The 16015-nt window shown below is 51.9% G+C and overlaps 1 protein-coding gene across 1 annotated transcript; it reads left to right on the top strand.

The window, feature by feature from the left end:
- Positions 1-4071: 4071 nt before the first annotated feature.
- LOC142027919 (olfactory receptor 14A16-like) lies at positions 4072-5028 on the top strand. The gene has a single exon (XM_075022078.1). The coding sequence runs from the start codon at positions 4072-4074 to the stop codon at positions 5026-5028; it is 957 nt and encodes a 318-aa protein (XP_074878179.1).
- The last annotated feature ends 10987 nt before the right edge of the window (positions 5029-16015 follow it).

The following is a 16015-nucleotide window of genomic DNA, read 5'->3' as shown; positions in this document are numbered from 1 at the left end:
CAAATGTGGAGTTATCAATAGGATCGCAGGAGTGCGATGAAAAACAGAAGGAAGGAATTGTAAAAGGAACTAGGCCTTAAGCCTTATTGTTTCTAAGACTATTCATACCAGACATATAACTAATGATTAGAGATTGCTTTAGATGTGATTAATAGAATGCAGGTGCTTATAAAACAATATGCATAAGCTGCTTATTTGTCCTATGCGTAGCCCCCACCATGGCTGGCTTGAAACCCAGTCAAGCTGAATCAACAGAAGAAGGATCATACATCTTAGACCTAAGACATGGGAGTAAGCGATTAACTTTAGAACAAGATAAATTAATAGAATAGCCTGCGTGATTTTCAGAAATTCAAAGCTGATCTTTGATGTGTAAGAAGATAAGTGATTGTGGTGACCCAAGACCTTCTGCCTACGACCACTAACTTCAGAAGAACCGGGACACCAGAACTGATGAGATAAATTGATGAATGATAACGACATGGGAACAGAGACCAACTGGAAAATTGCAAAGATTTTGGACTGGGGTAACGGGTGGTAAAAGGTATGTAAGACTGAGAAATTTTTGGAAGTTTGCCATTCGCTGTGGTTTTGGCCCAGCTCTGAGTTGTTAATAAAGCAAACCTAGAGAAACTCATGATTGAAAATACTTTAACACCGGGGACCGAATGGAGGCATCTGACATGGCAGAAGGGAAGGCAAGAGTGCTCTGGGGCATAACGAAAGCCGGAGGAAGAGTTGTCTCTGAGTAAGAAAAAAACAAGGCCTGCTGCAGAACTCAAGGATAGTGATGGAACTCAAGGACACTCGCAGGAAGCGTCGTGACAGAAGTAGAGGGGTGCTGAGGTGGCCAGAGACACAGAAGAAGGCTTGAGGGCACAAAGGTACTCGGGAGAGGATTTGAACAGGGTACAGATGTCAGGAGGGAGACACTGACCCACTGGAGGCAAGCAAGATGGAGGAGAGGACACAAAGAGTGCTCTGAGGAAGAGGAGATGTTCTGACAAGCCGAGAGGGGTACAAATGACACTCCAGGCATAAAAGCACTTTGATAAGATCCTCTAAAGCCTCAGGATGAACCATGGGGTGGGGAAGACATAAAAAGAAAATTTTAAAAGCGACAGGCTATAAGACAGACAAGAACAAATTGAAAAATAAACACAGTTAATCAAAGTAGACATTCAATAAAAATTCTAAAAGCAAAAGTACAGGACAGACAGGAAAAAATTAAAAAATAGCAATAGACAAGTTGATAAAAGTAGACATAGAAATAAAATTTCAAAAGTGATGGGGTACAGGCCAGGCAGGGAAAAAAAAATAAAAATAGGGACAGAAAACTAGATAAAAGTACACATAGAAACAAAAATTCAAAGTTGAAGGTGTTAAGAGAGGAAAAAAATTAGAAAATAGGAATAACAAACTAAATAAATGGACACACGGGCCTTTGGAAGAAGGGGCAGGCAACTCAGGAGCACTACAAGGATGTCATGAGGTTATGCAGGGAGAAAATTAGAAGGGCCAAAGCCCAACTAGAACTTAATCTGACTGCTGCTGTAAAAGACAAGAAAAAAATGTTTCTATAAATACATTTGGAACAAAAGGAAGGCTAAGGGGACTCTCCATCCTTTATTTGATGTGGGGCGGGGGGAAAGATAGTGACAAAGGCTGAGGAAAAGGATAAGCTGCCGCCTTTGCTTCAGTCTTCAATAGTAAGACCCCTGAGCTGGAAGACAGGGAGCAAAACGAAGCCCCCATAATCCAAGGGGAAATGGTTAGCGACCTGCTACATCACTCAGACATGTCTGTGGGTCCGGATGGGATCCACCCAAGGGTACCGAGGGAGCTGGTGGAGGTGCTCACCAAGCTACTTTCCATCATTTATCAGCAGTCCTGGCTAACTGGGGGATGTCCCAGTCAACTGGAGGTTAGCAAATGTGGCAACCGTCTACCAGAAGGGCTGGAAGGAGGATCTGGGGAACTACGGGCTGAGGGCACTGCCTGCAGGCACCGAGGGGAGAGAATTGAGGCAGAGAGAGAGGTTAAAGGCAGCCTGGGGTGGGAAGACGGAGAAAAGCCGACCTGGAGAAGAATCATCACAGCCCTTAACAGGTTAAGTGCTTGCTGCGGGGCAATGCAGCTGTGGTTCCTGGAATGACCTCCTAAAGCTGGCACATCCCACAGCCTATAGGATCTGTCAGGAGGACTCTCACAGTTTGTGCAGTGCAGAGAAAAAGGACGCGCTTTGGAGCACAGCTTCCCTGCTGCACCCTCAGAGGGACAGGGCATGTCAGCTGCCTTCACCCGGGGATGGCTGCAGAGTGTGAAGGTGGGTGTGCAGCCAGGGGTGCCCAGGGCTGTCCTTCTGAGCAGGGTCCTTGCGGCCAGGGGGAAAAGCTGTGTGCTGGGGCAGGGACTCTGCCGCTGGTCGGGGTAAGTACTCTGCCTGCCTGGGGAACTATAACAGCAGAGTGGGGAGAAGCTGTGGGTGGAAGAAGCAACTTGCAGCAGGGCAGGGTCCTTCTGCTGACAAGAGGATGCTATGTGGATCAGGGCTGCTCACAGCTCCAGATCATCCGCAGGACATTTCCGAGGGCACTTTTCAAGGGCAGGGTCAAAGCAGGGATTGCTATAAACATCAGGAGCTTTCCTGAGTTTGTGTTTTCTGTTTCCTACTCTTGGGGAGTTTTCAGAGGGAAATAGAAAAGGAGCTGTCATGCGTGAAAAAGTCAAAGACTCCTGAGCTGTAACGCCGAGGGATCAGTCAGTCTGATAGGAGCCTCCTGAAGTAGAGCACAGGGACTGAGAACAACTGCCTGGCTGTGTTGGTGTCTGTAAAACAGCGTGTACAGCTGGGTAAGGGTAACTCTTTCCTGAGTGCCTGGCTGCCTCTGCCTTTGCCTCTCTGAGCCAGACCCTCACTCTATTTTTCCTTGCTTCTCCAGTAGTCTGTGTTATTGCTACTGTTACCTTGTTCTTGCTGCCAGGCTCTCTGGGGGTGGGAGTTTCAGCTGCAGAGTCACACACTGATCTTGTGGGTCCTCCCATGCAGCTGTGTCCATGGGAACAAGGTTACAGGTGTCCAAGCTCTCCTCCAAGCTGTGGGGCTGTGGGCAATGCAGCCTGTGTCATTCCCTAGGAAATGAGCTGACTCTCCCTTCCTGAGATACCATCATCAGGACACTTGGCTATTTTCTTGGGGTGTCCTTCCAAGCTGTGAGCTGCCCTCCAGGATGCAGGTCTGTCCCACAGCATCTTTGTGTTCCTGAATGCCCCATGCAAACTCACAGAGACACTATGACTGAAGGAAATGCTGCTGGGTTTGTGAAATGAACCGTGTGTGTCCTTGGCAAGAGGTAAGGTGAGGAGACCTTGAGAAAGGGGGAGACACTTGGTGCTGGGCAGTGGGTCTCTCTGCTCTCAGTAGCGCCTGGAGACTTTTCAGGTTAACACAGCGGTGTGATTACCCTCCATCTCAGAAAGGTGAGATCTCAGCGTATCTGGCCACAAGACAGAGTGACAGAACAGCTCCCCTCGCTCTGCACTAAGCCGCAGGCAGAACTCTTTCCTCACAGGACCCACTTTATTTTCTCCGAGTGCAGCAGAAATGATGAGGTTTTTTTGAAATCCCAGAAAATCTCGAGGTGAGATGGGGAAGAGATGTAAACACCACCACTACCCCCCTCGCCCCCTGCCCCCCACCCCAAACAATGCTTTGATTGTGTTTTCTTAGCCCTGGGAGTGCAGATGCTGACAAGCACTTTTACATTAGGAGCAGATTCATCTGACCAATTCAAACACCAGGACTGACAGAAAACATTCCCAGAAAGCCACTGCTACAGAGCAAAGCTGATTCCTTGGCAACCAGTAGGCAGAGGTCCTGATCCTCAGGGCACACTCAGCCAGCACCAACCAGAGCTCCAGCAATGGAGCTGAAGAAAAATATCATTGCCATAGTAAAGGTGCTGTGAACGTGTAGTAGGAGAAATAGCTTTGATTTTGGTCAGAGACTAATGTCGTAACTTGTCACTGCCCTTGCCTCCCTGTTCAGTGCTCCACACCCAGAGGCAGCAGATGTCTAACAGCAGCTCCATCACCCAGTTCCTCCTCCTGGCATTTGCAGACATGAGGGAGCTGCAGCTCTTGCACTTCTGGCTCTTCCTGGGCATCTACCTGGCTGCCCTCCTGGCCAACGGCCTCATTATCACCGCCATAGCCTGTGACCACCACCTCCACACACCCATGTACTTCTTCCTCCTCAACCTCTCCCTCCTTGACCTGGGCTCCATCTCCACCACTGTCCCCAAAGCCATGGCCAACTCCCTCTGGGACACCAGGGCCATCTCCTACCCAGGATGTGCTGCACAGGTCTTTCTGTTAGTCTTTTTGATCTCAGCAGAGTATTTTCTTCTCACTGTCATGGCCTATGACCGCTACGTTGCCATCTGCAAACCCCTGCACTACGGGACCCTCCTGGGCAGCAGAGCTTGTGTCCACATGGCAGCAGCTGCCTGGGGCAGTGCGTTTCTCAATGCTGTGCTGCACACTGCCAGTACATTTTCACTACCCCTCTGCCGAGGCAATGCTGTGGACCAGTTCTTCTGTGAAATCCCCCAGATCCTCAAGCTTGCCTGCTCAGATGCCTACCTCAGGGAAGTTGGGGTACTTGTAGTTGTTGTATGTTTAGCTGTTGGGTGTTTTATTTTCATTGTGCTGTCCTATGGGCAGATCTTCAGAGCCGTGCTGAGGGTCCCCTCTGAGCAGGGACAGCACAAAGCCTTTTCCACCTGCCTCCCTCACCTCACTGTGGTCTCCTTGTTTGTAAGCACTGCCATGTTTGCCTACCTGAAGCCCCCCTCCATCTCCTCCCCATCCCTGGACCTGCTGGTGGCAGTTCTGTACTCAGTGGTGCCTCCAGCCTTGAACCCCCTCATCTACAGCATGAGAAACCGTGAGATCAAGGATGCCCTGAGAAAACTAATCACTGGATACTGTTCAGAAGAAATGAACTGCATGTTGTCTTTTGCATAGGACTCATATCTCATTACAAGCCCAGCCTGTTATCTGGCGGGTTTTTTATGACCATTTTAGGGTTTGAGTATGGTTTTTGATTGCTCTTTTTTCTTTGTTTTACTTATCTGAATGCTTTCCACAAAGAATTGTTTCTTCCTCTGGTTTCTAATTTACACTCTATCCAGATTTTCTGTGACCTGGAGGCTGTGCAAATGAGGAGCCATACCCTCTATATATTTAACCAAAATAAAGGGCCCTGCAATGACTTGTTTTTCTGAGATCCTTCCTCCAAGACCTTCTCTGCAGCTGCAGGGAGCAGTGCCTGTGTGCAGAGGGGAAGAAGAAAAGAGTCCCAGCACAGCAGCACTGCCTGGGAGCACCAGTGCTTGGTCTTTGCTGAGCTGCTCTCTTCCCACTTCCATGCTTTCCTTCTGAACCCTTGGGTTGGTGGAAGGCCTGAGTGCTCTTCAGGCATGGTTAGAGTCCTGCTGTGTGGCAGGCCTGTGGCTGCAGTCCAGGACAGGCAGTGGGCACTTGTGTGACAGAGCTGGCCTCCATTACAGCATTTCCATCATACAAGGGGATCTCCTCAGGCCTTGTGCCATGGATGCCCCCCTGGGACTCACCCCTTTCCACCCCTGAGGAGCTGTTTCCCCCTTCAGAGGGTCTGGGGCTGTGGGGTGAGTGCCCAGAGCTCTGCAGCACCCTGTGGAGGGCACTGCTATGGGAGCAGCCCAGACTGGGCTGTGGTGGGGAGAGCACAATGGAGGTGGAGGGAGGTCAGGGGAGGTAGGAATTGTTTAGGGGGAGCTGTGCTGGGCTGGAAAGTGCCAGGGAGAGAAAAATACCAGGGTATAGCTTGTAGTGTGTGACCATGGAGGGCAAGGACTCACACCAGGGGTTTGTGTTGCAGAGGCACCCCATAGGTCCTGGGAGTCACTATGATATTCAGGGTGCCCCACTGATTCTGGGAGACATTGGCGGTTTTGAGGAGCCCCATAGAAGTGGGCAGATGCTGGCAGTTTCCTGGAGCTCCATTGATCTGGGGAGATGATGGCGGTTTCGATGCATCCCATAGATCTGGGGAGATGCTGGCATTTTTAGGAAACTCCATAGATGTGGGGAGAGGATGGCAGTTTCAGGGAGCCCCATAGACCTGGGGAAATGCTGTCGAATTTGGGGTGCCCCATAGATCCTACGAGATACTGGCGGTTCTGGCACACCCCACAGGCCCTGGAAGTCACTATCATATTTAGGATGCCCCATTGATCCTGGGTGACATTGGCGGTTTTGAAAAGCCCCATAGATGTGGGGAGATGCTGGCAGTTTCAGGGAGCCCCATAGATCTGGAGAGACGCTCTTAGTATCGATGCACCCCATAGATCTGGGTAGGTGATGGCGGTTTCGGGGACCCCCATAGATCTGGGGAAATGCTGTCGGATTTGGGGCGCCCCATAGATCCTATGAGACACTGGTGGTTTCGGGGCACCCCACTAGGTCGAGGGAGTAACCATCATATTAAGGATGCCCCATAGATCCTACGAGACACTGGTGGTTTCTGGGCACCCCATAGGCCCTGGGAGTCACTATCGTATTCAGGGTGCCCCATAGATCCTGGCAGACATTGGCGGTTTTGAGGAGCCCCATAGATGTGGGGAGATGCTGGCAGTTTCAGGGAGCCCGTTAGATCTGGGGAGATGATGGCGGTTTCGAAGCGTGTAATAGATCTTGGGAGATACTGGCAGTTTTAGGAAACTCCATAGATCTGGGGAAATGATAGCGGTTTCAGGGAGCCCCATAGACCTGGGGAGATGCTGCTAGTTTTGAGGCACCTCATAGATCTGGGGAGACACTGACAGTTTTAAGGAGCCCCATAGACCTGGGGAAACGCCGTCAGATTTGGGGCACGCCTTAGATCCTATGAGACACCGGCGGTTTCGGGGCACCCCATAGGTCCTGGGAGTCACTATCGTATTCAGGGTGCCCCATAGATCCTGGGAGACATTGGAGTTTTCAAGGAGCCCCATAGATCTGGGGAAATGCAGTCAGATTTGTGGCGCCCCATAGATCCTACGAGACACCAGCGGTTTCGGGGCACACCATAGGTCCTGGGTGTCACGATCGTATTCACGGTGCCCCATAGTTCCTGGGAGACATCGGCGGTTTTGAGGACCTCCATAGATCTGGGGAGATGCCTGCAGTTTCAGGAAGCCCCATAGATCTGGGGAGATGATGGTGGTTTTAATGAGCCCCATAGATCTGAGGAGATGATGACAGTTTCAGGGAGCCCCTTAGACCTGGGAAGATGATGGCGGTTTCAGGGAGCCCCATAGATATGGGGAGATGCTGATAGTTTCGAGGCACTCTGTAAATCTGTGGAGACACTGGTAGTTTCAAGGAGCCCCATAGTCCTGGGAAAATGCCGTCAGATTTGGGGCACCCCATAGATCCTACGAGACACCGGCGGTTTCGGGGCACCCCATAGGTCCTGGGAGTCACTATCATATTCAGGGTGCCCCATAGATCCTGGGAGACATCGGCCGTTTTGAGGAGCCCCATAGATCTGGGGACATGCTGGCAGTTTCAGGGAGCCGCATAGATCTGGTGAGATGATGGCAGTTTCAAGGCATCCCATAGATTTCGGGAGATGCTGGCAGTTTCAGGGAGCCCCGTAGATCTGGGGAGATGATGGCGTTTTCAAGGAGCCCCATAGATTTGGGGAAATGCCATTGGATTTGGGGTGCCTCAGAGATCCTATGGGACACTGGCGGTTTCGGGGCACCCCATATGTGCTGGGAGTTACTATCATATTCATGGTGCCCCATAGATCCTTGGAGGCATTGGCGGTTTTGAGGAGCCCCTTAGATCTGGGGAGATGATGGCGGGTTTGAGGAGCCCCATTGATCTGGGGAGATGATGGCGGTTTCAGGGAGGCCCTTACATCTGGGGAGATGATGGCGATATCTAGGAGCCCCATAGATCTGTGAACATGATGGGAGTTTCAAGGCACCCCATAGATCTGGGGAGATGCTGTGAGTTTCAGGGAACTCCATATATCTGGGGACATGCTGGCAGTTTCAAGGAGCCCTATAGATCTAGGGAGATGATAGTGGTTTCAGGGAGCCCCATAGATCTGGGGAAATGCCGTCGGATATGTGTTGCCCCATAGATCCTACGACACACTGGTGGTTTAGGGGCACCCTATAGGCCCTGGGAGTCACTATCGAATTCGGGGTGCTCCATACATCCTGGGACACATCAGCGGTTTTGTGGACCCCCTTAGAAGTGGGGAGATGCTGGCAGCTTCAGGAAACTCCATAGATCTGGGGAGATGATGGCGGTTTCAGGGAGCCCCATAGATCTGGGGAGATGCTGGCAGTTTCAGGGAGCTCCACAGAGCTGGGGTCACCCCATAGATCCTACAAGACACTGGCGGTTTAGGGGGACCCCATAGGCCTTGCCAGTCACTATCATATTCAGGGTGCCCCATAGATGCTGGGAGACATCGGCCATTTTGAGGACCCCATAGATATGGGGAGATGATGGTGGTTTCAAGACATTCCATAGATATGGGGAGATGCTGGCAGTTTCAGGGAGCCCCATAGATCTAGGGAGATGCTGGCAGTTTCAAGGCGGCCCGTAAATCTGGGGAGATGCTGGTAGTTTCAAGGTGCCCCGTAGATCTGGGGAGACACTGGCAGTTTCAAGGAGCCTCATAGACCTGGGGAAATGCTGTCAGATTTGGGGTGCCCCATAGATCCTACGAGACATTGGCGGTTTTGGGGCACCCTATAGGTCCTGGTAGTCACTATCATATTCAGGGTGCCTCATAGATCCTGGGACACATCGGCCGTTTTGAGGAGCCCCATAGATCTGGGCATATGATCGTGGTTTCGAGGAGCCCCATAGATCTGGGGAGATGCCTGCAGTTTCAGGGAGCCCCGTAGATCTGGGGAGATGCTGGCAGTTTCAGGGAGCCCCATAGATCTGGGAAGATGCTGGCGGTTTCGAGGAGCCCCATAGATCTGGGGAGAAGCTGGCAGTTTCAGGGAACTCCATACATCTGGGAAGGTGCTGGTAGTTTCGAGGTGCTCCATAAATCTGTAACAGTTGGTCGGAAAATCAGCATTGTCTCAACATTGTCATCAGGAACATGAACAGTACGCTACCTGACAATGGCCTGTTTGGAGCGCAGCGGCCGGTCCCAAGGACGGAATGTGCAGTACAAGGTTCCTGGAAGGTACCTGACTGGAACCGTTAGTGATAGCCGCATAGCTACTGTCAAAAAGGATGAATTGCCACTGTTCGGATAACACCGATGAAGAAATCATGAACTTTAGACGAACTTTGCTTCATTATAATACCAAAACACACCTCCTGGTTGAAGGCTACCCACCTCCAAGACTAACCACGCCTCGGACACTGACCTGTGTGATAGCCTCGCTCGAGAAGGGTGGAGATATGATAATTGTATTCTGAGAAGGGTGGAGACTCCTGAGGCAGAGGTGGAGCAAGGTGTGTTACTAAGCATAAAAGATGACTTGTGAACAACGGAAGTTGGAAGCTTCCCCACCAAGGACCACGATGATCGACGGCGCAGCATCAGCTGGACCTGGGACCGTTAGGACGTCGTGAGATCAGCGGTGGTAGCTATAACCCCTCTTTCTCCTCTCTCTAAACTTTACTTTTCTCCTTTCTTTCACCCATCTCTAACTATCGCGTGCCTCCCCACAGGCAATGCAATAAAGTTTTACTGTGTGATTACTGCCATCCCCTATGGTGTTGGTCACCTTAATTTTGCACTTTCGAGATCGTAGCAAACGGACCATCACGAGTCCACCGAGTGGACCGTGACAAAGGCTTAAAGGAAAATGTTGCACAGTGACTTGACTTGTGAGGCTGTTTGGCACGTTAATGAGCCCTCTGGTGCTGACTTCCTGAACTGCAGATCCTGAAAGACTGAAGAAGCCCCTAGAGAATTAAAGTCAGCAGCAAACCTGCAAGTTTCCGAGCATGTTAGTGGGCTCCAGTGAGGGTCATCCCTGAAAAGGCCATGGAGCGAATGACCAGAAAGGGGACCACCCCTGGGGGCTGGTGAAGCAGGAAGTCAGAGGCACTGCTTAGAGGTGGAATAATCAAATGTAGAATTTGGCTGTGAAAACCCTTGATGTGTTTCACCAAGCAGGACAGTCAAGCCCTGACCCCCATCCTCTGGGAAAGGGGTCCCATTACCTCCTGGGATGCTTGGGGATCTTCCAAGGAGCAGTGGGGGTACGAAATGCCGAGTGCAGGACAGGATGGACAGAGGGTAGGTGAGGAGGCAACAATGCCATGGGACTATAAGAACCTGGTGTCTTCTCATGGGCCTCAGTGGAAGAGACAGCAGCCAGGGTGGAGAGGAGAAGGGTCTCAATTGTGTTGGCTGGTGGTGATCTCACCTGCTGCAGTGCCCTCGGTCATCCCCATTGCAGGCTGTCCTACACTGTCCTGTGCCTGTGCTGGTTTCCCCGCAGACATTAGCTACGTCCCCTTTTCCCCAATGCACTCGGGCCTTGGGATCTCCCAAGCCATACAGGTGCCCTTCTGTCCTTACTGGCTGTTGCTTCAAACACACACTGTGGTTAAGCAAGGGTTGGTCAAGGCCTGTGAGTTGCCCACAACCTGTCTGCCTTCTTCTAATACCCTGATCATGCTCCTCTCACACCCAAGCTATCACAGCCTGACACTTGCTTGAATCTTCTATTTCTCTCTGTATTCCAGCCCTGAAATACATGTTCTCCTTCTGCCACCTCAAAAACAAAACTCAACTTATTTCACTTCAGCAGGATGCCCCGCTACCCCTGTGTCCTGGTTTCAGCTGGGATAGAGTTAACTGTCTTCCTAGTAGCTGGTACAGTGCTATGTTTTGAGTTCAGTATGCGAAGAATGTTGATAACACTGATGTTTTCAGTTGTGGCTCACTAGTGTTTAGACTAAAGTCAAGGATTTTTCAGCTTCTCATGCCCAGCCAGCGAGAAAGCTGGAGGGACACAAGAAGTTGGCACAGACACAGCCAGGGCACCTGACCCAAACTGGCCAACAAGTTATTCTACACCACGTGACGTCCCACCTAATATAGGAACTGGGAAGTGGGGGAGGGAATCTCCGCTCGGAGACTGGCTGGGTGTCGGTCTGCGGGTGGTGAGCAATTGCACTGCACATCATTTGTACATTCCAATCCTTTATTACTACTCTTGTTCTTTTATTGGTGTTATCATTATCATTATCAATATTAGTTTCTTCTTTTCTGTTCTATTAAACCGTTCTTACCTCAACCCACGAGTTTTACTTCTTTTCCTGATTTTCTCCCCCATCCCACTGGATGGGGGGGGAGTTAGAGAGCGGCTGCATGGTGCTTAATTGCTGGCTGGGGTTAAAACACGACACAGGCCTACCCCTGATGATCAGGTAGGGAGGCCAGTTCTACCACGCCCGTGCCGGCAGGGAGGCGAGGTCTACCCCGCACTTGCCGGCAGGGAGGCTTGCCTACCCAGTCCACATGGGTAGGGAGGCCAGGTCAACCCTGCCCTTGAGGTAGGGAGGACAGGTCTACCCTGTCCGTGCCATTAGGGAGGCCTGTTCAACCTCGGCCACATGGTTCGGAAGGCCAGGTATACCCCGCCATTGCCAGTAGGGAGGCCAGGTCTACCCAGTCCATGCAGTTATGGAGGCCATCTCTACCCCGCCCTAGCTGATAGAGAGGCCTGGTCTACCTCGCCTGCGTTGGTAGGGAGACCAGGTCTACCCCGCCCACACGATTAGGAAGGCCTGGTCTACCCCACCGGTGCTGTTCGGGAGGCCAGGTCTACCCCACCCACCCAGTTACGGAGGCCATCTCTACCCCGCACTTGCCATTAGGGAGGGCTGCTCTACCCCACCTGTGCGGGTAGGGAGGCCACGTCTATGCCGTTCACGCAGTTACGGAGGCCAGGTCTACCCCACTGATGCCATTCGGGAGGCCAGGTCTACCCCACCTGCGCAGGTAGGGAGACCATGTGTACCCCACCGGCGCCCTAGGGATGCCAGGTCTACCCCAACCACGCGTTTAGGGAGGCCTGGTCTACCCCACCGGCACTGTTCGGGAGGCCAGGTCTAGCCCTACCCACATGATCAGGGAGACCACGTCTACCCCACCCTTGCTGTTAGGGAAGCCTGGTCTACCCTGCTTGCGCAGGTTGGGAGGCCAGGTCTACCCCGCCCTAGCTGTTATGCAGGCCAGGTCTTCCCACTGTGCTTGGCCATGGAGGCCACTTCTACCTTGCCCTTGCCGGTACCGAGGCCCGGTCTACCCTGCCCGCGTGGTTATAGAGACCAGGACTCCCTAACCCTGCGGATGGGGTAGATCTGGCCGACCGACCGGCACCGGTTGGGTATACCTGGCCTCCCAGCCCACGTAGGCCGGGTAGTCCAGGGCTCCCTAACTGTGTGGGCGGGGTAGACCTGGCCTCTTTAACCACGCGGGTGGGGTAGAGCTGGCCTTTCTAACTGCGCAGGCAGGGTAAACCTGGCCTCCCTACCGGTGCCAGTGGAGTAGGCCAGGCCTCCTTAAATGCGCGAGCGGCATAGACCTGGCCTCGTGAATGGAGCCGGTGGGGTAGACCAGGCCTTCCCTAACCACACGGGCGGGGTAGACCTGGTCTGCCTAACCGTGTGGGTGGGGTAGACCTGGGCTCCCGAAAAGCACCAGTGGGTTATACAAGGCCTTCCTAACTCCAAGGCTGTGATTGCAGGTAGGCAAAAGCACTGTGAAGGTGGCTACAATGCTGAGAAAATATTTGGTTTGTTTGATGAAGCAGAAAGGCCAAGGCCTGATCTCCAGGCCCTGGCAAGACAGATTCTGTCCCTCACAGAGGAGTCAGGGCTCTTCCTGGGGCCAGCAGGATGTGAGGGTGAGCAATGCCAAGTGTAGGAAAACTGTACAGGGCATCCTGGTTTCCCCAAGCAGGGGTGAGGAAGAAACTAAGTCCAGAGCCTCAAAACAAGTTTTGCCTGGTAGGCCTCAGTGGCAGAAGCTACTGTCAAATCCAAGGTGACAAATCCCTTGGACCTGTTTGGCCCTTCAGCCTTGCCAGAGCACTTGGCCATCTCTACTGCAGGCTGTCATAACCTGTCCCATGCCTTACCTCCTTCCCTTCGGGCTGTTGATGTCCATCTTGCTTTTCCACCTAGCTCTCACCCCAGCATTTCTGTTCCTTCACGGATGTCTCTCCAGCCTGGCTGGATTTTCCTTGAAACACAAGGCCATGGGCTGATCCGGGCTCTCTCTGGGTGACCTCTTGCACCACAAGGCTACCCTTTGAGTGACATTTCTTTCTCGACACATCCAGTCTGAACCTTCCGAGCTGCACTTTGCGCAGGTTTCCTTCTCTTCCCACTACCAAGAAAAGCTCCATCATCTCTCAAGCCACCCTTCAAGCAGGTGCACTCTACTACTATAGTGCCTTGAGCCTTCACTTCTCTGGGCTGAAGAAGGCCAAGTCCCTCAGCCTCTCCAAAGAGGCCCCATCCTGGCAGATGTCCTCTGGGACCACTCCAGTTCTTCCCCACTCCTCCAGACCAGGGAAGAACCCCACATGCAGACACACTAGTCCAGATGTGGCCACATCTCATTGAGGAATGAGAACACCCTTGCCTGGGTGGCCATGCCTCTCCTAATACAGCCCTGAATGCAGTTGGCCTTATTCACTGTTTGTAGTGTTTGCTCTATCAAATGGCATTTGAAATGATACTGCACAGAGGCTGCGTGCCTTTCTTACTGGGGACATAACAATCCAGAACCTCTGGGTACAGAGCAACCAACAAGCCATGTGCCTCCTGCTGGCTACCAGATTCTCCGGCAGAAGTGATGTCATAGTCGGCATGCCAGCCATGTGTCTGCTGATGGCCAATGACCCCAAGAGAGTGGAGATTCCAAGGACCTCACACTCACCTTCATGATCATGTGCCTCCTACTGGCCTATGAGCTTCTCAGACAGAATTTGTGTCGGAGTGATAGCCCAACCCATCAGCCTTCTTGTGGCATGTCAGATGACCAGACAGAAGTAACCTCACCACGATCTTCCAAGCCACGTGCCTGCTGCTGTCCCGTCATATAATCAGGCAGAAGAGGTGTGAGAACCCATATCCGAGCCCTCGTCCTGGATGGGCCTACCAGGTACTTGGGGAAAGGGATTCTCACAATCAACACGCTGTTGCTGGCCTGTCAGAGGCACTGGCAGATGTGAGCGTAAAAGCACATATCCCAGCCATGAGTCAAGGGCTGACCTATCAGCTCCTTCAGAAAGAAGTGACCTCACAGTCCCTTTCCCAGCCATGTTCCTGCTGCTGGCCTATCAACTCCAAGGACAGAAGGGACCTCCCAGCCACCTTCCCAGCCTTGTGCCTCCTGCTGTCCCATGAGATCCTGAGGCACAGCTGACCTCACCATAGCATTCCCACCCATCTCCTCCTTGTGGCCTCTGAGCTCATCAGACACAGGTCACCTCACATTCCTCTCCCAATGCCATGCGACCGTTCTGGGATCTCCCGATCCCTGCCCTGGTCCCACGGGGCCAGACAGCTTAAGTGAGGTTGAGCAGATGTGACCAAGATGAGGGCAGGAGAGCGTGGAAAAGACAGCTTCAGGGATTTGGTGTTCAGGTTGGAGCTTAGGGATTAGAGCTCACCTTTTTAGGGATGGGGATTAGGCAAAGGCTTAGGGAGAGAGTTTGGTGTTCTGCTGAGGTTCCCTGGCTAGTGTTTAAGGTGCAGGTTGGCATGGTGGGTTAGGGTTTTGTTTAGGGCTGGGGTGAGGGCTAGGATTAAGGCCAACATGTTAATACTAGGGGTAGAGGCTAGAGGCTCGGGTGAGAAACCGGGTAAGTGTAAGGGTAAGGGTTTATAGGTTTGGGATATGGCTTAGATGTAAGCTTTGAGGTTAGGGATAGCCTAAGCACAGCTAGGTTAGTAACAGTGGATTATTGTCATGGGGAGGAGGAGTATTTAGGCGTAGGGTTAGGGCTTAAGGTTACTTGTTAGAGAGAGTGTAAAGGCTTAACAGGAATGTTTTCACAGTCAGTGTTTTCACAGCAACATCCCCTTAACCCATTTTACCTCTTCAAAATCTTTTGTGTCTGTTGGTCAAGGCCCTCTTCCCTCCCCCAAATCTCCCATTTCTTTTCATCACTCTCCTCCTGACCTCCTCAAATGTGTCATCTTGTTGAGGGCAGCTTCCTGATGACCTTCATGACCTCAGAGTATCTCTCTCCCTGTTGCTGCTGACCAGTGAGAAGTGAACTCACAGCCACCATCCAAGGGGACATACTGTCTGCTGTGCTTGAGAGGCCTCTTCACAGCCTTCCCAGCAGCACTGGAGGAAGGTGATGCCCTGCACCACCCCAGAGGTTCCCTGCCTGCAAGCCCACTCGTACATCCGAAGGTTTCCTGCATCACTTGTCCCACACGGCTGCTTCAGTTACCACAGGGCAGCTTGGATGCCGTGGCAACCTCTGTGCGGACAACTGAATCAAGTCCAGAATGTAACTTTTAGAAAAATGTGGAAGCCTATGCAGAAAAAGAAACCTATGTAATAGCAGAAAAAGTCTTCATTTCCAGCTTTTCATTATCTTTTATGAAATTTTGCTAATCATGAAGGGATGCTGCTAGTGTCTGGCTTCTCAGAGGACTTTGTGCCATTGATGGAATTTGATCCTGATCGTCCAGCCAACTTCCCATGCACTGCATCGTCCACATGTCAACAATCTGCTCTAAGGAGACTATGAGAAACCACATCCAAGGACTTGCAAAAGTCCAGGTACACAGCATGCCCTTCTTTCCCCTCCCACATGGGTTCAGCAATCCTTTTCTTGTCCTTCAAGCAATGGAGATGGCTGCAAGAGCATTTTCCCTGTCACCTTGCCAGGGACTGAGGTGAAGGTGGTCAACCTGTAACACTTCCAATCCTCCTTTTTGCCCTTCTTGAAGATGG

This window comes from Buteo buteo, unplaced genomic scaffold (genome assembly GCF_964188355.1).
Source record: "Buteo buteo unplaced genomic scaffold, bButBut1.hap1.1 HAP1_SCAFFOLD_87, whole genome shotgun sequence".
NCBI lineage: Eukaryota > Metazoa > Chordata > Aves > Accipitriformes > Accipitridae > Buteo > Buteo buteo.
This window is presented reverse-complemented; position numbering and strand designations above follow the sequence as displayed.